At 35.3% G+C, this 23,433-nt stretch overlaps 3 protein-coding genes, 1 long non-coding RNA gene and 1 other non-coding gene across 8 annotated transcripts; 2 read left to right on the plus strand and 3 right to left on the minus strand.

Annotated features, from left to right (window-relative positions):
• Positions 1-781: 781 nt before the first annotated feature.
• On the minus strand, positions 782-2,617 carry LOC111015075 (uncharacterized). The gene is made up of 2 exons (XR_002601979.2): positions 2,281-2,617; positions 782-1,475 (listed from the first exon to the last, which is right to left on the minus strand). It is a non-coding gene; the product is annotated as an uncharacterized LOC111015075 (long non-coding RNA).
• Positions 2,618-4,424: 1,807 nt separating this feature from the next.
• LOC111015089 (PRA1 family protein A1) lies at positions 4,425-9,281 on the minus strand. The gene is made up of 8 exons (XM_022290003.2): positions 8,930-9,281; positions 8,326-8,366; positions 8,136-8,214; positions 7,354-7,440; positions 7,102-7,190; positions 6,856-6,927; positions 6,634-6,757; positions 4,425-4,818 (listed from the first exon to the last, which is right to left on the minus strand). The coding sequence occupies exons 1-7, from the start codon at positions 9,085-9,087 to the stop codon at positions 6,654-6,656; spliced, it is 630 nt and encodes a 209-aa protein (XP_022145695.1). The 5' UTR covers positions 9,088-9,281; the 3' UTR covers positions 4,425-4,818; positions 6,634-6,653.
• Positions 9,282-9,402: 121 nt separating this feature from the next.
• Positions 9,403-9,476, minus strand: TRNAV-CAC (transfer RNA valine (anticodon CAC)). Its single transcript has one exon. It is a non-coding gene; the product is annotated as a tRNA-Val (tRNA).
• A 1,193-nt stretch (positions 9,477-10,669) lies between these two features.
• Positions 10,670-17,159, plus strand: LOC111015014 (serine/threonine-protein kinase ATG1c). 4 transcript variants are annotated; one of them, XM_088124198.1, is made up of 13 exons: positions 10,670-11,411; positions 11,995-12,112; positions 12,221-12,279; positions 12,677-12,741; positions 13,074-13,167; positions 13,251-13,331; positions 13,515-13,623; positions 14,218-14,290; positions 14,372-14,745; positions 14,836-15,185; positions 16,030-16,324; positions 16,438-16,508; positions 16,695-17,159. In XM_088124198.1, exons 1-13 carry the CDS (start codon positions 11,169-11,171, stop codon positions 16,932-16,934), a joined length of 2,172 nt encoding a protein of 723 aa, XP_087980324.1. In that variant the 5' UTR covers positions 10,670-11,168; the 3' UTR covers positions 16,935-17,159. The 4 variants fall into 4 exon arrangements, with proteins under 4 accessions (XP_087980324.1, XP_022145609.1, XP_022145610.1 ...); XM_022289917.2 differs by having other exon boundaries at positions 14,375-14,745; XM_022289918.2 differs by having other exon boundaries at positions 14,429-14,745.
• A 2,182-nt stretch (positions 17,160-19,341) lies between these two features.
• Positions 19,342-22,049, plus strand: LOC111014952 (putative receptor protein kinase ZmPK1). The gene has a single exon (XM_022289830.2). It carries the CDS (start codon positions 19,547-19,549, stop codon positions 21,911-21,913), a length of 2,367 nt encoding a protein of 788 aa, XP_022145522.1. The 5' UTR covers positions 19,342-19,546; the 3' UTR covers positions 21,914-22,049.
• The last annotated feature ends 1,384 nt before the right edge of the window (positions 22,050-23,433 follow it).

The raw sequence follows: 23,433 nt of genomic DNA on the forward strand, positions 1-23,433 counted from the left end.
TGAAACTTTTTCTAACGTTCTATTTGATTTTTAATATTTATCATGCATTTTATAAGTCAAGAATGATAAAGTATGACTTTTAATTATGTTTGGATAAAATCTTGCAACGATAATGAGAAAGAAAAAAACAAATAGGAATAGTAACCAAAGGCTTATATTTTAGACCACTCTCTCAAATCCAAAAATATTTTTCTTTTTTTGAAACAAAAGATCTAGCAAATTATATTTATACAAGACTAGTGGCTAGAAATATATTGAACTTCGTTACCTTTGAATTTTGTTATTCTACGCCATGTTTAAACACTTCCAAAATATTAGCTAAAATTTAAAATGAAACATGTGATCTAGCACCTTAAAAAATAAGAAAATTAAACATTTTACTCATGTACAACTAAAGAAATAGTTGATTTTATTAATTTTATAACCCAACTCAATTAAACAATCCAATTTAGACTTTCTATTTTCAAATTTAAATGGTGCACAATCAAAAGATTGTAGTTAGAATCCCTACTCTCACGTATCATATTTACTCGTCACTAAAATTTTTGACAGCCTTTCTCAAACTTGTTTGGATTACTCGTTTCTACTAATAAAAAATTGAGTGGTACATGGCAAGAATTTTCGAGTATTATGAAGCAAAATTTGGAAGAACGTTGGGTGGGAGGAGGTGGTTGGTTCCTCATCAATTTTGCTCTCTTCCCAAAAAAAAAAAATTATTCATAAGGGGCTGCGCTGTCCTCGGAGTCCAAAACCAATTCCTTTTTTAAACTGCACAATCAAAGGCCAAAAACACAATGCAATTTTTTCATTTTTCAATTTCTGGGGAATGAATAACAGAAAAGGAAAATTCTATACTGATTATACATCATTAAGCAGCTACCCAAAAAGTAAAAGAAAAGAAAAGAAAAATCACTCCGAATTCGAGTTGCCATGTACAGATCTTGAAGAAATCGGCAAATCCCCAGCTCCTAGATTCCTAATCCCATCACAACAAAAGAAAAAGAATCTGAAAATTGTGAATCAAACACCTGCGTAACCGGCGTCGCAAGAGCAGCTGGAGCTACCTCCGGCGGCGTCGCCGTGGTGGCGGGGCTTGGTGCTGAGGCAGCAACACAAGAGACCCAACAGCATCATGAAACACCAGGCGGTGCCCAAAGCCTGTACCCAATTCAAGTAATTCTCCATCGCAATCACTCAAACTGAAACTTGATTCTGGTTTTGGGCCTCTCATGGTGCTAAAATTGGGCGGCCGGAGACAGGTTTTTCGCTGGTCATTACATTACACAGTTTAAAAGCATAAAAAAAAAAAAAAAAAACCTCCTTGGAATAAGGAATCTGCTCTTAAAAAAGAAGATGCAGAGAATTTTGCTGTAATAAAAAATTAAAAAGAGAGAAGATGGGCTTAGGTTGAAAGAGGCCGAACGAACATGGGCCAGCCTGTGACTCCACGGAAGCCACCGGGTCGCCGTCCGTTTCTGAACACAGAAAAGGAAATTTCGATAATTTCAAATTAAATGTCATTATTGCCATTTGGCGTTTGGGAAAAACAATTATGTAGCTCTTAATTATTCAATTGTTTCGGAGTCCATACGATAGACGTTTGATTTAAACGCCGGGCCATCCTTATTAATTAACAATTATTTCCTTAATTGTCTCGACTTTTTGGTTAATGCATATATTTATTTGGTTAATGTATATTGTTTTTGTCTAAGGTTCGAATTCCTTTACAGTTGTTTTTTTAAAATACAATTTTATTGATTTTTATGATAAAAAGAAAACGAAAAATGTGGCAGTGAGGTGTAAATGTGATAGTTTAGTTCAAACTGAACCGGTATCATTTTGATTTGTATTTTTCCTTTCTAAAAAAAAAGAGGAAAATGAAAAATGTGACGGTGACTTATAAAAACTGTCGCACATTGACATATGTAATTTTAATTATGCCATTAAACTTTTGGATAATATACTCATTAGAGTAAGAAGTTCCATTAGCAACAATACTAAAAAGATGAAGTATAGAGTTTATTGTGTTTATGAAACTTTAAATGATAGGGTTTCTAAGTACGATTTGATAAGTTCATGGTTTTAAGTTGGTTCCGCTCCTTCCAAACATGAAAATGATTAAACACCAATATCTTTTGGTGTAATCATAGGATAAATTGGCCGTAATGACTACTTAAAATTGAAAATTTTGAAGAGCATATACATAACTTATCATAAATAAAACTAATGAAATTTGAATGATGGTAAAATAAAGAAAGTTGCTTTCAAATGGGAACTCACTTTAAGAAGGTACTTTACAGTTTACACCCTTTGGGGAGACTTGACCCAAGCAACTCCTTTTTATCACTCTCGCGAAAGCTTTAATCATAAAAGGAATTATACAGATGGGTGAGATTCATTGCAAAAGTCCCCTTTTGATTTTATTCGCTGCTGGAAAGCTTCAAAATTTTTAAATATTTTCAAACTAAATTGGATGTGTACAAATTGCTTACTCTTTTTGAAATATAAGTTAATTGGAAAAGGGTGTTACTTTAACGTGTGAATCGTGGGATCCATTTTGCCAACTTTGTTCTGGTTGGCTTAGCTGTGCTTTCCATTTGCTACTAGAAGAAGGAAGAATTTCTAGTGTTAAATTATAATGGAGTTGTTGTATTGTGGGCAACCTGTAATCAACTTTCGCAGCTCAGCAATCTGCTGTTAGCTAGCCAACATAATTGCTTACTTTATTGTATGAAAAAGGAAGGCATCTAGTAAAAACTTCAAAAGGATCGTAATATGTTCCTTCGAATTAAGTTTATTTCATTTTCAAGTTGGGGTAGTACAAGTTTTGAGCTCAAGTTGAGGATAGAGCCAAGAAAAGCATAAAACTTTCTCAACCACTCTAGAAAGCAAGAACGAGGCAACGCAACGCAACAAACAAAAATCTTGAGCAACACGTGGCGGCTTCCCAGCATCAAGATGGACCTTGATGCTATGTTTCTGCTTTTGAGGCACAATTGAAGAACAATGTCGTCACGCCAAAGGAAACTAAAAACCAACTCGCTGTTCTCAAATTCTATTTTAAATTTTAATCAACATTCCACATATATCAACTCCTTACACCAAATACGGTGTTCTTCAATTTTAGGCATCTAAAATCCATCTGTAGTCTCCAACAATTCTATCCTTTAGATTTAACATTATCTAATTATTTCGGATTTTCTCTTCCAATATTACCTACACAATAAAGTTCCCCTTTAATTGACTAACAAGTGACCTAATTATCCCCGACCGAATTTATAGTGATTGCGACAGACTCGTGGTTAAAGGCGCCAGCTTTTTTTTATAACATTCACTCACCACTTTTTGGTATAAAGGTACTGGAATAACCTTCTTCAAGACGGTGGAGAACAAGTGGCATGGTTGCAGCCCCTCGTTTGACAATAAAAAAGTTGAAGTTAGAAGCTTTGGAATATTCAGCCCTTTTACGAATATTACGAATAGAAATTCAGTTTATTTTTCTTCCAAGCAAACGACAGGCAGTTTAAGGATTAATGTTAAAGAGAAATCAAACTGAGAAAGTGACCCCACAGTCTCATGGAGTAGTAAATATCTAAGTTTCGACTAGGAGGGTTCAAAAAACTCGACAACCCAACAAACCCAACTCAAACCATAAGGATTGGATTAGATGAAACATCAAGTTGGATTGGATTATGATTTTCCCAATCCAATTGGGTTGGGTCGAATCACATGTTCAACTTTTAAAAAATCGGGTCAATCCAACCCAACCAATTTTTTTTTTTTTCCATTTTGTATCTTAACCTCAATCGTCTATTTAGTTTTAATCTTTCTTAACTACTCGTCTCCGCCGTGATAATTAAAAAAAAAAAAAAAAACTTGACATGGATTAGGTTAGGTTGACCATCTAATTCAAACCCGACGGTTTTTATGTATGACCGACCCAACCCAACGGACGAACACCCCTAATTTCCACTTAAGTTAGCACCAACAGAATTCCTATTGGTTCTATGTTATAGCCATGAGAACATTACGTCGCTCAACCCCGGGAAGATTTTCGTTGGTCCATTTTAAAGCTTCAATTAGAAAAAGTAGTACAAATCTTAGCCAGCGGTTTTGCAATAAACGCTTTCTCATTAGTTCACTGTTGCCAAGGCCTTCTGCAAGGGAAAAAATACAAATAGCACACAAATCTCAAGAGCCGCGTACCCCAAAATATGAAGTTGCAGGAAGTGGTTGTACCTCGCAAAGCGCTGGGTCCATGCTGACAAATATATGGAGGAACAACAGCGGTGGTGAGGGAGCACACGCTGAGATCAACAGAAATATTCAGTGAAATAAGATCTCATCAATAGTTTTGGGTGGCTACTAATGGCCCCCAAGCTTGAATCATAGGGATCAAACTTCAAACAAATTAAAATTGGAGATTCATAGAAGGCACGCATGTTATTCAACCATAAACTGCTCCTGAACTGGACCATTATTTTTTTTTCTTTTTAATGAAGAAATAGGGAAGTAAAAAAAGTTCATAACTAAATGAGGCATTGGAATGCCGAGAATTCTAAGAATGTTCAGTCTGCTTCACTGAAAACCTTCCACTGTATCTATCCTCAGTCTTCACAATACAGATGACAAATGAAACAGTTAAATCTCCAGAAACATGGGCCACAATTTACTACCAGCAGCAAAATCTTGCATATTTGGCAGTCATCACTTGAGATTTTCCATCCCAGCAAAGTGTTCTTTAGAAAAAGCAGCAAAGCAGTCGGGTGAAGTGAAGCACGGATTTACAGTATGAACATCATAATTAACAGAGGACGCCTGTACAGAAAAAGAGATGGCTATTATTACGTGATATTTTAGATTATTGACAATACCAATCTTAGTAGTAGCAAGCTTACATCAAATTTATTCAATTAGTGAAAGGAAACTAATCCAAAACAATTTTGCCTTTTTAAAATTGTAGAAGCTAACGACAAAGGACAAATAGCAGCAGAATACATAATTGGCATTGCATCTGCATAATAGCAGTTGGAAGAGAGACACCTCAAATGAATGGTCTAGTTATACATAATCTTTGATTATAATATTTTGCTAACTTCAGATCACTAAATTCACATGCAAGCAAACCAATCAAGAGCGATAGAGCATATATTAAAAGATAACTAGAGGATGGCTCTTCCATCATTCCATGCAAATAATTTGATCTCTAGAAGATAAGGCTTCACATGATACATAGAATTAAAAACAATACAGTGACTTTCTGTAACCTCAACATGAATTTTACCAGTCAAGCAGCGGTTAACATTCATCCACATACAATTCAAGTTTCAGTAAAAAATGTCACTATTGGGGGGGTGGGGTGGGGGGCGTTGGCAGAATGAAGATGGTTATTTACTTAGATGAAGCCTCAATTAAGTTTTCATAAATTATCAACTCCCCAGCTAAGAGATGTGGGAATCTTTGAACGCTACAAGTACAGGATATCAAAAGTTCAGATGAAGCCAATTACAGTGGCTTTCTGTAATCGGTAGATGAACATTACCAGTAAGGCAATGGTTAACATTTGTCCACAGTATTCTAGTTTCAGAGGAAAATGTCACTATGGGTGGTTGCGGAGGAGGACATGGAGATAGTTCTCTTCTTTCTTTAGATGAAGCCTTAATTAAGCTTTTATAAACTATCAATACCCCAGAATAAGAGAGACGTGAATCTTTGCGCATATCAAAAGTTTAGTATGAAATTTGGGTAGGATAAATTTATTCAATTAAAAATAGTATTCTAATAACTAATTGCGTCACACAAATATAAGCTTAAGCTTTCTTTCAAGTGCCACAAAATTTCAGACTGCTGACATCTATCTTTTCAGTATCAAGTAATAGCAAATACCAATACCCATTACTTTCTTAACGTGGCAACATTAGTTTCCTAACAATTAGATATGACCTTGTCTAGAGAAGATAACAAGGGTCATAGGGGCCGAGCCAAAATTAAGGGAGGGATCAAACTTTTACATTCTAGCTTTTTGTAAGTATAATCTTTCAATTTTGATAGCTTTTTATAAACATAATCTTTCAATTTTGAAAATTTAGCGGGGGCAAAATAAGGAGAAATTTTTAAAAACTTAACTTCTGTATGTAATTGTTTCAAATTTAAATGGACCAGTAGGGGGGCATAGACCAAGATTACAAGACTCTTAACATCAGTGAAGCTCTAGTTTTCATGACTAATTGCAAAAAAGAAGCCATAAACCAAGACTGAAATTTTTTCTTCTCAATAACGACCAAAATTCCATTGATAAGAAGATGAGATAACCACACTACTGAGCAGAGGAGATTACAAAAAAAAAAAAAAAAAAAAAACTCTTCAGTTGCTACTAATTATAGGAGAATCGATAATGTATCACATCCAGTATATTGCCAGTTCATGGGCCTAAAGGTCTAAACTTCCCAATTTTTCCAAATTCCCACAGTGACCCGTAAATATAAGAAACCAAAAGAGAACAACTCCTTGCAGAAGTTAACAGAATAAAATTAATAACATATACCCTGGGTCCCTTGGAGATGCAGCAAATGCAGAAAAGTAACAGGGTAGACCACAACACCAAGTTTAAAAATGAAGGCAGAATATACTCACATTCTACAAAATTCAGGCGACTACAGTTCACTATAATTGCGCCAAACAGCACGGAATTCCTCACGGAATGTGTTTAGACGAGCTTTCAAGTTAGGTGTTCTGAAGCTTGCATGAAGCAAAGTGGCTGAGAAATTTATCAGGAGGGGAAGGGGTGAGTGAGAAAATCAACCATAAAATAAAAGCTTAGAAAAACAAACAAATTCTTTATAAGCAGCTGCATACCAAGAAGTCCAAAGGCAAGCGACCAAAGTACAGTCAACAGACCGCAAGAAATGAACCAGAGAATGAAACTCACTACATAATATGGGAGAAAATTTTCAGAAAACATAGAGCAGAAGACATATATAATGTAAAATTTCGAAAGGACATACGAAGTCCAATTGGAACAGTGCACTCCAACATAATATATGTAGCATAGATAATGTGGGATATAAAAGTACACCAATTACTAATAACAAGTATTTTTACCAGAAGCGAACACCATGACAAAAACCCATCGAGGACGTCCACATATGTATATTGCTCTTTTAGATGACGGGCGTCCACGGATAACAGGCCTGAAAATTATTTAACACATATAAAATCTTTTTTTTTTATAAGAAACGAAAAGATTGTATTCAAAATCAAAAGAAGCCCTAAGGCACAAGTACAGCCTAGGGACATTTATGAAATCAGAAGTCGTGGATAAGTGTATCCATAAACATTTATGGAGAGACATACGTAAGAGGAGGTCTCATCTTTGCAGCCATATGTGGGGAGAACTGTCTAACAGTTCTGGTTACTTTCTCACTGAAAGTGCCTGCAAAGCTGTGGCAAAAAATATTTAGGGAAAAAAAAAGGCAGTCCCCTGTCGAACTTAATATAAGATTCAAACAAAGGATCCATACATGTCACTACATTATAATATGCGACTCCTCAATCATCAGATACAAAGAGCATAATAATATATTCATAATTTTGTATCTACAAATCCTACTACTCTGAATAACAAGTGTAATCATGAAGTTTAACATGTTCATTAATAAATTAAAATTATTAATAAGCACCATCTGTTATTCTCAATGGAGGATACAGAGAAACAATCCCTTATTTAATGAAAAAACAAAGTTTTTGCGGGTTGAAGTTCACTTTCCTTTTTACAAACTTGAATTTGTCAAGACATTTAGCCAAAAAAAAAAATGATTGGACCAGAAAATCCCACTTGCAAGCAAATGGAAAGGCATGAGAAACAAACATTTTATTCAATATTCTAATATGTAATTAACTAGATGTTTAGTTAACAAATTATTAAAACTTTATACAAGCTAAGGTTAAAAGAGCAACTTTACATCTAACCAACCATTAGCTTTCCCAGGTATTTTGATAAAAGAAAAAAGGACACAAAAAGAATAAAATATATAATTCCTCACAAGGAAATTCAAGGCCAAAGAATAAACAGCATTCCCCATCATAGAAAAGGCTCATGATATTAATTGCTATCCAGAGTGTGTATAACAGCTCACCTGTCATTCAGAAAAGCAATGCTGAGTGCTGTCAGAAAAGCAGCAACAATAGCAAGCGGCCTTCGTAGAAAACCCAATCCTGTTATCAACAAACCAACGCTTTATAAAAACTGTACGTATTTTAAAACAAGAAAAAGAAACATACGCGGTACACATGTAGATGCAGATGTATGACAGTTTAATCACTCACCGAGAATGAAAACAATCATAATGAAGTAGTTGGTTCGGTAACTGCAAGTGCAAGAAATTAAGATTCAAAATTAGTAAGTTGAACAAGGCATTGCATAGCAACCAGTTTATAAATGAAATGACACATTAACGATTGAAGGTATGAAATCTCCAAACCAAAGGTAGATATAAAATATAAAGGAGATCTGAATGTTGTCATATTAGCCACGATCCTTTATTTTGAGTACACATTAATCACGATAAAATAAGCAACGCAGATATAGATTTCAGCATGACTGTCTAACAAGTAAATTAATTAACCAAAACAGCCGACCCAAGCACGGCAGAAAAATAGCTCGATTGAGCACGTATTTCCTTTGACAAGTTGCATATAGCGTAATCATATTCCATTTCGCTTTCAGAGCATATAGCTCCTTACCAAAGCATCAAAGTACGTACTCGATACGTGAAAATCGAACTAAACCAATATAAAACAAGTTGAAATTAGAAGCACCTCGTAGTGTGAATCAGCGTCACTCTAACAATCACGACTCTCAGCAAAACTTATGTGCCAAAGAAAAGATAATAAAGCAACTCGAATAAATTGAAGGAGACAGTGATCGTACTAATAGAGATTGCATTTGAGGCGGCTGTTCCACTTGGCGGAAGATCGGGGGACGGTGAACCTGGAGAAGAACTCGGAGATAGGTCGAGGAGGCGATGACCAATCAACCTCTCGAAGCGCATCGATCAGATCCTCCGCAGTAACGTTGCCCCAATCCATGGCTGGCTATCTCAAGTAAAGAATTGGAGAGACGATCTCTTCTTAGCTGAAATGGAAAGCGTAAACCCTAGAAGGAAAGCAAGCGTCGAAGGAGAAGAGAGGAAATGAGGGAAACTTGTGGTCTCTGAAACGTGTAGACTCTTGAGATGAGACGGCAATTTTAATTTGGACTGTAATAAAAAGGAAAAAGAGGGGAAGAAATCGTAGCGCGTTTTGGTTTTTTTCCTTTTACCGAGAGATCCACATCTCCCACCAGGTTAAGAAATGGAAGCAACCCATGCGCGCCAAAATATAACAATGTTAAAAGCAAAAAAATGTCTGAGCCCGGGTTCGAACCGGGGACCTCTAGTGTGTGAGACTAGCGTGATAACCAACTACACCACCCAGACGGCGATGACAGTGGTCGCCCAATAATCAATTTTAAATGATAGATAAATTATTAAGATGGATTGTCCCTATTTAAATTTAATGTTTAACTCGAAGTTGAGAATTAAAGTTAAAAAATTCCAAGAAATTAAACAAATAGATACAATAAAGTTGTTTAAATACAAATTTATTTTCATTTTGAAGTATTTGAAAAAGTGACTTTATTTAAAAAATAGCTTTACTTTTATATTTTCATAAAATTAAAAGGCACTTGCAAATATGAAAAGATATATAGTAAATTAGTAAAATAGCAACTAGATTGAGTTTTTCTAAATATAGTATTTTTTTTTCAAACGAGAGTCTAATTTAAAATGATAATTTTATCCAAATGATATATATTTATAATATACATGTAATACATCTGACTACTGGTATATGTACGTAATATACTACTAATATGAGTGTCTGATATATTTGCAATATGTATGTGATATACATATGATATACTACTAATACAAGTACATGATATATTGGTTATATAAGTAAAATTTGTGTTAAATTTGAAAAAAAAGAAATACGCGACATACATAAAAGATTTTTGCTACACACTATAATTTTCCTAAGAATAAAATAAAAATGTAGTATTTCGTTTTAGTCAAAATGTTATGATTTTTACTTTTTAATATGAGACGTGAGAGTGGTTATAGATGTCTTAACCAATTTGGCAGCTCAATTTGAAATATTATAATCCCCTTATTTATGAAGAAATTAATAACTAAAATTGATTAGAAGAAATCATAACACTTAATATCTGTGTACTTTTCTTTAGTTATACATCCAGGTTTGTACACTCTTTCTTGGCTAGTGTAGTAGACTCCATGAGAGGTCATTCGGAGGTGCAATAAATCCACATGTTAAGAACTCCCAATTCTCTAGCAAAATAATTTATTCACTAATTACTAATTAACAAACTATAGTGAAGTACAGCTAATTAATCGATGCAACTTTAGTGAGTAGATACTGAAAAGATGATTAATTCGTCGCATATTGGATTAACATTGAGACTAAGGTATAATTTTAGCACAAAGATGGATACTTTAAATGAAAACAAGTAGCAAAAGATATTTTACTTCTAATAATTAAAAAGTCATTTTACTATTGAGTGATGTTAGCAAAGTCTCAATTCTCTGTCATTTGAAGAACTTGGTGAGAAGTACGCAGAGATGACAAAATGGGGGAGCCGTCCTGATCCTGCATCAGTATCCGTTCCGAGCCAGCTAAACGGTGGAGGTGTTCGTACGCTATAATTGTTATTCTGCTGTTTTTTCCGTCTAGGGCTTGCTTTGCTTGCTCCAAATCTTCTGTTCCCAGTTAAATCGGTCAAATTAAAAAAGGCGCCATCAAATCGAGGAGCTCGCTGATCTCAGTAATGGGTCAGCAATTAAATTTCAAATCCCGCGTTAAAAATGTATTATTGCACACCAAGTTAATCACGATTTTACTGTCTGCTTCTGCTTTAAACAAATCCTCCTCCAGCCAACCTCTCTCTCGCTCTAGCTCCACGTTTCAAACTACGAATTTGATTTGATCCGTTTGGAAATCCGTGTACGGTTCTTCGAATTTCATCTGCAAGCTGCAATTTCGGTGGTTGGCGGGAGGGGGGGTTTTGTTCCGGTCGGGAGTATTCGGATTTGTGTCTGCTAGGGCTTGGCTGAATGGCTCACGCGACGGGGAGAACTCGGGTGGTGGCAGACTATCTGGTCGGTCGGCAAATTGGGGCGGGTTCATTCTCGGTGGTGTGGCACGCGAGACATCGAGTTCATGGAACGGAGGTCGCGATCAAGGAAATTCCCATGAGCCGGCTCAGCAAAAAATTGCAGGATAGTCTTATGTCCGAGATCTTTATCTTGAAGAGGATTAATCATCCTAATATCATCCGATTGCACGATATCATAGAGGTTAGTGAAAGTTATTTAGTTACTTGAATTCTATGCGTGGATGCCTAGAAAAATTTAGATGGGAGTTGAGAAGCTTATGATTCATTTGTTATCGACTTTGTGGGCTTAGAGAAGCTCTAGATAACATTTTAAGGACAAGGAACAAGTTTTCACAAGATTGTGCTTGGTTTTTGTTGACGTTAAATTATCCGGAGCACAATGTACTGGGAGGGAAAGAACTGTTCTCTTTTCTCAACTTTTTGGCCTTCCTCACGTTATAGGTGGAATGCGAAACAATTTCTAGGCTGATAGGATTTGGTGTTGGTAAGAAGTCTGAAGAGTCCAATGGGTGTCATCATTTTTAGGAAGTTAAGATTATTCATTTTCCGCCTCATGGGAATCCATTACACCAGGTCATGCAATCTTACCCGGAATTCTATTGTTTTGTTTTCTCATTTACATGGGGGAGGGGTTGAAAGTGGAAGTCGTTGGAATTGGTAATCTTGTGGCCCTTCACAATCTTTATTAGCTGAAAGAGATAGCTTGAGAGAAATTTGTAGTGTTTTCTTTTTTGGCTTCCGTTAAGACAGTTACCTCCATTCAGGTTCCTGGGAAGATACATCTGGTACTGGAGTATTGCAAAGGTGGTGACCTTTCTTTTTATATTCAGCGCCATGGAAGAGTCCCAGAAGCAATTGCTAAGCATTTCATGCAGCAGCTTGGTATGCTTGAACTTTTTTTTCTCTTCTTTTTTTTTGTGGGGGTGGGCGTTTTTTAAAACTTTGGATGTACCTGGAAGTAATAGTAAGAGATATGTTTGTGAATGGCAGCGGCTGGCTTAAAAATCCTTCGGGACAACAATCTGATACACAGGGATCTTAAACCACAGGTTTTGATTCATTCTTACCCAGCTCATATTTTTTTTTCTTTTGGTTATATCTCATTTTCTAGTGCTATTACAGAAGGGAAGCCATATTAAACTTCATTTTGAACTTTTTTTTGGGCATATCAGCTAGCAAGATAACAGCATCAAGCTAGCTTTGTGAAATGCTTGATGGTTTCCAATATGAATAAGGGGATAACTGGTGTTTATTATGTCGTAGTATGTCCAATCTCTATGTGTAGAAGTTTTGTTTCTTGATAAACATTCAGTTTGTATGTTGATTTCTGGTGGGCTAGTATGCTGTTTATTTGTTCCATTTTTGACATGCCTCATCCTCTGATATATATTTCTTTCTCTTTCTTATAAACAAAAGACATTCCTCATTTTTTTCTCTTGTTGGCAGAATCTCCTGCTTTCTACAAGTGACGACAATTCAGTGTTGAAGATTGCTGATTTTGGATTTGCAAGGTAGAAGAATAGTATCTACCTTCCACCCTTTATGAATTTATTTCATTTTTATTTTCATACCGTGAAAAGGAATTGTGTCATGTTTTTGTTCTTATATTCACAATCATGAGAGAAACAGAAAGCTAGTAATGAATATCTGTTATCAGACTCATCAGAGAAGAAGTGCTTCACCAGTCATCAAAATAAAGATTGTAACTTAAACTAATGTTGGTGTTTAATTGTTGTGATTGGTAATGACATTTCCCCCCCTTTGAAATTTATTGTCTTCATGTCAGATGACTCTCCTATGATCCCTTCATTTGTGCTTTATGTTCTCCAATTTCTTTTGCTAGGTCTCTGCAACCTAAAGGTCTTGCAGAAACCTTGTGTGGCTCACCACTTTACATGGCTCCAGAGATCATGCAACTCCAGAAATACGATGCAAAGGTAATATCTACATGTTTGCATATTTTTTGCAATCGTAATATGAAGTCAATCTTCATTCTATTAACCTTGAACTGAATACGCAGGCAGATCTCTGGAGTGTTGGTGCTATTTTATTCCAGCTTGTAACAGGAAGAACTCCATTCACAGGAAACAACCAAATACAGGTACAAGTTTTATGTTTCCTTTTCTGCATGCCTAGAGTGCTTTATTATGTTTATGATTATTTCTTTTTAGAATTTCATTGTCTTTGTTTTAACATTCGAGAGACTATAGGTAAACCTAAAAAGGGGAAAATTGGAGAAAATGCCATCTCCTAACCTACTATATTTGTATTATGGATTGTGCAGTTGCTCCAGAACATTGTCAAATCAACCGAATTACATTTCCCTTCAGATATTAGTGACTTAAGTTCTGACTGCAAGGATTTGTGCAGGAAATTACTACGTCGTAATCCAGGTAAATGAACTTTTTTTTAGACTTAATCATTGGATTTTTTTAGTGCATTGCTACATCTTGGATTTTTCCATCTGAAGAACGAACAAGTGCTTTATGTATGATAAACTAACTGTATCTTGATACCGAATACCTTGATTTATACTTTAGCAACTTTTGACCTTCTGAATTATTAATTATATGTAAGAGGTTCAATTTAATTCAGTTTGATTGTATCTTATTTGGCAATCCAAAATGGTTTCTTCAGATATAGCTATTTTACAAATAAGAAACGAGTCCAGTCCATTTGACAAATGAAATAGAGTATGATATGAATGGTTGTCCTTTATTTTATTAGCTGCAATACCCTTCAGTTACTAGCTTTAAGGTAGCTCTGGTAGACATTTCTTGAGTTATTTTATATGGATAGCGAATGTGCAGAGTCTTCTTAAAACACCAGTTGTACGGGTATAAATTTTATTTGTTCTTATATTGATCTAATGAAACTAATTTCTTACATTTCTTATCACATGCTAATAATTATGCTAAGTTCCTATTAACTTCATTGGTTTTATTCTCGTTTTAGTTCCACTGTTTTCATTGTCATTTTATATGCAGTGGAGCGACTGACATTCGAAGAATTTTTTAATCACCCCTTCCTGTGTGCTATTCAACCTGATGAAATGTTGAGGTAAATTAGTGAAGATTTCAGTTTTTGTCAATCTCTGTTTATGTTATCAAAATAATAGACTTTCAATTTATATGCATACAGAAGAAGGTCATCAAGATTAGTGGATGGATTTAATTTTTCAGAATCTGATCCTGCTAGGAATCTGGAGGAAAATTCACAAGATGATTATCTACCTTTCTCTCTGGATGATGATTCTAGTGGTCCTGAGGGAAGTCCATCCTTTGTAAGGAGGAGAGCATCAGTGAAGTCTACTTATGGATTTTCCCCTGATAAAAAAGTTGATAGAGGGTACAGAGATACTACTTCCAGATACTGCAGCGTTCGAGATAAAGTGGAAAGTGCTACTTTAATATCAGACACTCGTGTTCTGTCAGGAGGAAATGTACTATCTGATAGAAATCTGAATGGTGCTTTAAGGTTTGCAAACCCACAGTCCGTGAATAGTCAGCCTAGAGGTATAAAGTATATTATTTTCCATCCTATAATTTGGATTTATTGTCTTTCTTTTTTTTTCCCTCTTAAATTATATTTTTTCTGAATCACAGTTGTGGATTCTCTGGATTTGATTGATCAAGATTACGTTCTTGTATCTGGACCCCCCATGGATGATGCCTCATCTTCCTTAGCAAGTGCTTCCAAGCCGATCCCTTCTTCTTGCAAATCACAGAGTTCTCCTCAAACATCTGTAAGTTTAGGTGCCATGACTGCACCGATGCCTATCATTCGCAGAGCTACCAGTAGTAGCTCTCGTATGGGAAGCTTGGGAAGTCAAAGTTCTGCTCTGGGGTCAATGGATATAGAAGATACTTTGGAACAGCCATCTGCAAATTGCACGGCAAGAATCAAGTCATTGCAGCAATCTGCATCTACAATTACAGAATTAGTAAAAGAGAAGGTAAGTTGATTTCTGCTAGGAGCAGCTAAATGCTTTCTTTTACCATCCAGTAATGAAATCTGAGGGATGTTTTCTTTTTTGTTTGGAGCGTGGTGGGGTGAGAGATATTTCTCTATCGTAGATATATTAAAAGAATTATGAAATATGAACAAAGAGTGGAATGGAAAGGTTATTATCCATGTACACTTTCTTTCATAGAGGACACATCTTTTGGAGCTGACTTTATTTTTCAGTCTCTTGGTCAAAATTGGAGGAAGCAAGTAGCCAATGTACAAAATATATAAGTTATACTACTGGGAGCACTATGATCAAAGAATGGAGTCGAAGGTTATTCTATGTATATGGTCTCTCTCTCATAGATGGCACATCTTTTGGAGCAAACGCTATTTTTCAGTATCCTGCTTAAAACTGGAGGATGCAAATGCTCAATGTACAAAACTGTTACTGTTCAAGTAAAATGGTACACTTGTTTGTAATGTGTGTTTATGTTGGTAAACATATCGTATGGTATCTGTCCCAGTTGGTGGTTCTAGTCTAACAAATATACTCATGTATTTCTGTTTCTTATGCCAAGCTTCTCTACGTCGCATTCTCATAATTCCATGCCCGAGTAATTAGATTTTGATGGTTAGAGAAACAGTAAGATATTATTCTCTTTGTTATTTATGATTGAAGCAAAGTAATTTTATCATTATGATGCGTTATTATTGGATTAGTATTAAAATGAAGATTTTTAGTCTTTCTTGGATGTGCCACTATGGTGTAATCACGTTGTATCGGAAAATACTAAAATAAGTTCTACATTGGCATTAGAAACTTACAGTTTCATCTTTTTATTTAACAGATCACTGCCGGTAGGCAGCTTGAAGCATTCTCAATTCAGCTTGTTATTCTTGCGATCTGGAAAAAAGCTCTGGACATATGCCATACACAGGCGGCTTCAGCTTTACAAGGAAGTCCAGGCCAAGAATCTGCAGAATTTAGGAGAAGCCTCAGAAAAAGGCAGGGGAGTTCTCTTGGGAAAGAATCCCAACTGATTGTTAACCCGCATGAGCCAGTGGATGTCTCCTCTCAAGTTGAGAGGGAGTTTCTTCGGGAAGTTGAATATGCTGAAGAACTTGCTAAGGCTGTTGAGCCTGGTATGTTTTTTACTATGAATTTTTCCCACCGTTAACTTGAGGGTTATTTCATCAAATTGAACCATTAACAAAAAAATTTTACTCAGTTTTGTTATGCTTATGCATGATTGCAGGTAATACAGAGATGCCAGATGCAATAGAGACAATATTTCGATCTGCCCTAGATTTTGGAAGGCATGGAGGCGTGAGTACTTATATTCCTAATTTGCATTTATTTTAAATTGTCAGTAGTGCCTTTTAATCTGCATAATATCAAAAAGCATTCCTATTAGGATTTCATCATTCTGTTACTTTATTAGTAGAGTGCAACACTCGGATGCGATAATATCGGTTTAACTGATTTCTGGATGTAATGTGACGACTGGAACAGGTTGAGGAAGTCTTGGGTGAAATGGAAAGTGCAGCTGGTTTGTATTCAAAGGCGGCACAATTACTGGTTTTCCTTCTTGTAGAAGCACCATCTCTCATTTTGAACCCACCATTTCCTCTAACAAATTCAGACCGGTACCGGTTGCGAAATTACATTGATATTCTTAATAATAGGCAAGGTTATGTGAGGTCTCAAAGAGTGGCTCTTTTGAAGTGCGAGAATCAACAAAGCCCTCCCTGAGAAAAGAAGCCAAAATTTTGATTTTGTTCAGCAATAAACACTGTATTGTGTAAAATCATTTCTTTGTACAGTGTAACACTATTCTTTGAGTTATATGATATCGGGGATGAGGTGGGGCTGTGTCTCATCTTGGGGTGATTGGATCTATGCAGGACTGTAATGTAATGTTATTTGACTCTTGTAATTGTGCCATAAAGCATGAAGTTCACATTCATTTTCTTCTAAGGTGGGAGATTGAATATTTAACCTTATTAATGTCTTAACCATTTGAATTATGTTTAGTTTTACCGTTTGAGCTGTGTTGTTGCCTGAAGCATCTTAAAAAGTTATTTCCATTTCAACAAGTATTTTTATAGGAGTTCTAAAATCATAACTTTTGCATTATTAAAATTTAAAGAGCATGTTTCCTTCTAACGGTACCATCACTCAAATATATGAAAATTGAAAATCTCAAATTTCACGTCATATTTATTAAACTAAAAAAAATATACCATTACCATATAGTTGATCGAACAAAATGACAGGTTAAATAGAATTACTTTGTTGCTGTTGGATAATTATTACGTTTTTTGTTTTTAAAAATTATGTTTATTTTTCTTTTGTCATAGTAAGTTTCTTACTTTTCTTGAAAACATATTTAAATTTTTATACAAAATTTAAAAATAAAAACAAAATTTAAAAATGTGGCCTAGATTTTAAAAAGATATATAAAAGTTATATAACAAAACGAAAAAAATACCTAAATGAGAGTAATGTTTATAAGTTTATATTTTATAGCACAACTTGGAGTGGGGAATCCAAATTTACTTTCCGTTGGGATTTTTTGGTACCAAGTAGTGACAGCTAGTTGGTATATACTTTTTCCAATAATTATAAATAATATAGGCTGTATATACTTTTTATAGAACAATAATAATAGGTTATATTAATAACCTTAATGATTCATTACGTATTAAAACGATATTTCATATACTTTTTAAAATGCTTTTAAAATGTACAAAATGCACTATATTATTATAATAAAATTTATTTTTAAAATATAAAAATCTAAATATGGAGGTCAATGAAAAATTATTAAATGAATGTAACTATTCCTAATAATACTAGGGGTAAATGGGAAAATCTTCAAGACACTTTTATTCCTTCAATAAATAAATAAAAAATACTTTTATCTCTCTCATAAATTTAATCGCGTAAAGTTTACCAACTACATTGTGGTAGTATAGTATGTCCCAATAATTTCTTAAATTTAACAACAATTTCATCAACTTCTTCTACGTAAATATTTTATTTTATTTTTGCTTCTACATATTTGAACCTTAGTCAAGTTCAGAAAACGAAAACCAAAATTTCAAAAGGATATTATTTTAGTTTTAAAACCTTGACTAACTATTTTGCACGTGTTTTCTAAAAATATGATTACATTATATTATCCAAAAGATATTCAGTTAATAAAGTTATTTATAATAAAATAGCCATCATGCCCCAAGATAATGACCTCAATATAATAATAATATTTCAATCAAGTGGAGCAGACAAAGTTGATTGGATTTAAAGTTTCTTTTTGAATTTAAATTCTATTTTCAATACCTCAAGTTTCAAAAGTCAATTTCAATCGGTAAATTTTTAAAATGTATTTTTTGTCTATTTTTTTAATATAATAAATATTTTTGTCTATTTTTGAATATAATAAATATGAGGCATAAAAACTGAGATATTCAAGCCAATAGTTTCATAAGAAATAGAAAGGAAAATTGAAAATGAGGGTGGCAGTCGGGAGTCTCACTTTCGACCTTAGGAATAAATATTATTTTAAAAAATAACTACAGCAAAAAGAATGCAATAGAAAATATAAAAAACTAGAAAATATCATAAAAGGATAAATCTCACCAGAGTGAGATTTTTATCCTCCAAATAGTAGCACAAACATAAACATCAAACTAAAATAACCAAACTTGGAAGAGATAACATTTTTTTTCACCTGTCAAATTAGTTAGCAAAACATGTATACTTAGTACTAACAGTCAATATTGGAGTATTGTTGAAATAAAACAAACTCGAAAATAGATAATTTTTTTGATGTCAAGGATCTTGTATTAAAAAGAAAAAAAGACCTAACAATGATTTGTAATAAACATTATTTACTTCTCTCATTGATAATTGATTTTGAAATGAATCTATATGGATATTAATACTCATTACTTACTGCTCTACTGCCTTTGCAAGGAAAATATTGTTGCCTAAAATTTTAGATTAAAAATGAACTATTTGCAAGAATTGCAAACATAAACGAAACCAATCTCTATGATTCCTTACGGTGGGGGTAAGGGAGATTCTCACGAAAGATGTTCCAAATATAATTATTCTGCCCAGCCAAGCCAGCCATGTATGACGAACTGACATTAAATTATTATTCTTGGTATGGTTTAACTTTTTGGCGTTTTCATTGGTTCAAAAAAAAAAAAAAAAACTTTTGGCGTTTCATGGCGGCCATTGACCCCAAAAACGATATCAAAATCCGGGTCTTGCACTAAAACCACTGCTAAATCCTCCTTCCCACATCCAATCTCTTCCAATTCCTTTCCAAATTAGCTTCTGAAAGTGATCCAAAAATGTCAGTTTCTTATCTGTTAATTTGTCTACTTCTTGCATTCTCCTCTGCATTGGGGTTGCAGAGGCTGACTCCGGGAAGCTCCATGGCCGTGGAGGACATGAACCAGCTCCTAGTTTCCCCTAATGGAACTTTTTCTTCTGGGTTCTATCGGGTCGGAAACAACTCGTATTGTTTCTCAATTTGGTTCACAAATAGCTTCGATAAAACTGTGGTATGGATGGCCAACAGAGACAAACCAGTTAACGGACAGCAATCCAAATTGACCCTCAACGTCGATTCCAATTTGGTCTTGACCGACGCCGATGGCTCCGCCGTGTGGTCCACCGACACCGTCGCCGACGGCTATTTCGAACTCCAACTTCTGGAATCAGGAAATCTGGTAGTGACGAATGGAACAGAGAATTTCATTTGGCAGAGCTTCGATTTCCCCACCGATACTCTGCTTCCAGGGCAGCGATTTCTCAAGACATCCACATTAGTTTCAATGAGAAGCCGAGGTACATATTTATCAGGCTTTTACGACTTCAAATTCAACGATTACAATGTACTGAATCTCTTATACAACGGCCCTTCACTCTCCGGCATCTACTGGCCCGATACCATGGTGACTGTTTTCGTGAATGGCCGATCTCCGTACAACAGCTCCAGAATTGCAATTTTAAACGATATGGGTGGGTTTGAATCGAGTGACAAATTCAAATTCAACGCTACGGATTATGGAATCGGCCCGAGGAGGAGATTGACGATTGATTACGATGGGGTTTTGAGATTGTACAGCCTCGATGAATCAACCGGCAACTGGACCATCTCGTGGCTCCCTTCGGGTGCGCGTATAGATGCTTGTATGGTCCATGGGTTATGTGGGGAGTTTGGGATTTGCGAATATGACCCATTACCGGCTTGTACTTGTCCACCCGGTTTCATCAGAAACGACCCTTCCGATTGGACCAAAGGCTGCCGTCCGCCTTTCAATTTGACGTGCGATTCCAAGGAAGTGGATTTCATCGCCCTGCCCAATACGGATTTCTTCGGCCATGATTGGGATTTCAAGCAAGACTTCTCTCTTGAAATGTGCAGGAATTTATGCCTTAGCAGCTGCGAGTGCACTGGATTTGGATATGCACTCGATGGGACGGGGCAGTGTTATCCCAAAATGGCTCTCCGTAATGGGTATCGAAAGCCCGATACCGCTGTGCTCATGTTTATTAAGGCCACGAAGGGAGAGGAGTCAATGGGGGAACAAAGACATTCAAATGATTTGAAGTTGTTGGACTGCTCGGCTTCACAAATTGTAATGGGCAGTGATCATGTGTTTGCGAAAGAGAGTAATAAGTTTCGGTATATGGGGTTGTTAGTTGGTGTTGTGGTTGCCGTTGGGATTAGTGAACTGGTTTTTGTTGGTTTTGGGTGGTGGAATGTGTTTCGCAAGAGGGTCAATGAAGAATTGGTTAACATGGGCTACATTGTTTTGGCGATGGGGTTCAAAAGATTCTCCTACGCCGAATTGAAGAGAGCCACCAAGAACTTCAAGCAAGAGATAGGGAATGGAGGGTTTGGAACTGTGTTCAAAGGAGAATTGGATGATGGCAGAGTTGTGGCTGTGAAGAGATTGGATGGCGTTTTACAAGGGGATGCAGAATTCTGGGCAGAAGTCAGCATTATTGGGAAGATTAACCATAAAAACTTGGTGAAGTTGTGGGGTTTCTGTGCTGAGAAACGTCATAAGATGTTAGTTTATGAGTATGTGGAAAATGGGTCTTTGGACAAGCTTCTGTTCTCTGATTCATTTGAAGTATTAGGACTGGAGCAAAGATATGAGATTGCAGTTGGAACAGCAAAGGGTCTGTCTTATTTACATGAAGAATGTCTCGAATGGGTTCTTCATTGTGACGTGAAGCCTCAAAACATACTTCTTGATGAGGCTTTAGAGCCAAAAGTTGCTGACTTTGGAATGTCGAAGCTTTTTCGAGAGATAAATGAAAGTGGGTTCTCGAAGGTGAGAGGGACGAGAGGCTATTTAGCTCCGGAATGGATGATGAACCTAAAAATTGATGCGAAGGCAGATGTTTACAGTTATGGAATCGTCGTCTTGGAGCTCATAAGTGGAAAGAATGCATCTAGTTTTCAGTCGTCCACCATTACTAAAAATGGCGAAGGTACAGATATGGTGAGGTGGATAATGAAGAGTACAGGGAAAAACGATGTAAAGAAAGTGATGGATCCAAGATTGAAAGTGGAGGATGCCCAAAACATAAAGAAGATAGAAATATTGTTGAAAGTGGCTCTATTATGTGTGAGGGAAGACCGTAACACAAGACCTGCAATGAGTAGAGTTGTGGAACTCCTTACGGGCTATGAGGAATGAGGCCCATATGAAGATGTTTATGGTTGAAAAATGTTATATAGAAAGCATTTTGATAGTTGTAAGAAGCTTTTGTTACCTAAAGAAACATTAACGAACGACTTCTAAGTCGTATATTTTCTACCACATAACTATTTCATTCGTTTGTGTATGTGTTAATACTTGATGTTCATTATTCTAAAAATTTAATCAAAATAATATTCTATTTTAGGTAACTAAAATTCTCAGATGTTTCCTTTTTTGAATATATATATATATATATATATATTTCCCTATCTAATATTTGACCATTGAAATGGAATGCAGAAAGTGGTGATGTTTATGCTTATATTCCAAGTCATAATAATTAATAAGTGGGAGAAGATCTCCCAGTCCCAAAAGAAGACAACGATGTGAAAAGTTGAAAACATGGAGAAAAAGTTTGAAAGTTAGGCTCCAAAAGGAAAGTGGCCTATACTTCATTTAACCAAGCATTACAATTTAGTTTTCTTCTTGTCCTACGTGAGATGCCATTTATAATTAATTTAAGGCTCTAATTTATTAATAACAAATATTCATTATTGATCCAAAAAAAGTTCTAGGTTATTTAATTTTTTTAAAGTATATTTTTTAACAAAACTCTCTCGAATGTCAAAATTTTTTTTTGTGCATTATGCTTTCATAAAATCTAATTTTGCTTCTTCCTAAAGACTATTGACCTACGTCTTGAGCCTTCTGTTCCCTATACAGAAGTATTGCCCATGTTTGGTGTGGGATGGGTTTGGGCTTGGACTGAGTTGCATAAAAACCACAAACCACAATTTGCAGTTCATTCCAGGTAATTCTAATCTTTTTATATGCTTAGATCATTGGTCTTAATTGTTCTAGAATTTTATGGTTTTTATTTTAGAATAATTATGAATTAGGATTTCTTTAATTTTTCCAACATGATCTAAAACTTTAAGCTTCGTTGTATTTGTTCGTGTCAAATTTGAAATGTCTCAAAGCTTTTAGATTTAGAATGAGGCGTTCTAGATCTAAAACGATATGAAATGAAGCTTCCAGATTTAGATCTCGAGAAGAATTAACATCAAGCAATATTGTACGTCAAGCGAATGACATCAACATGCAACAACATTGGATGATTTATCAATAGCGAATTCGTTGAACTAAGCGATACATAGGAAGGTCAGTTGGAAAAGAAGAGGGAAGGAGAGAGGTGGAATAAAAGAGAAAAGATAGGATCACATGAGCTGTCCAATGAGTAGAATAATATAAAAACTAATATATTTTGTCAAAATGGTCCAGTCAATATGTTAAGTGTCATCTAGACATTCTGTTAGGTGGCTGAAAGTAAGTGAGCCTAAAGTACACTTTTGAAATTGGATAAAACTTGGCTCTTCACAAGTAAGAAGCAATCTTGTCCTTACCACTACCACCATTAAATATTTGACAACTTATTGACAAGATTGCTTCTACCACTATTAAATATTTGACAACTTATTGACAAGATTGCTTCTTAATAATGAGGAGCCAAGTTTTAT

Source organism: Momordica charantia (genome assembly GCF_013281855.1).
Source record: "Momordica charantia cultivar OHB3-1 chromosome 5 unlocalized genomic scaffold, Mcharantia_2.0 BLBB01000005.1, whole genome shotgun sequence".
NCBI classification, from domain to species: domain Eukaryota; kingdom Viridiplantae; phylum Streptophyta; class Magnoliopsida; order Cucurbitales; family Cucurbitaceae; genus Momordica; species Momordica charantia.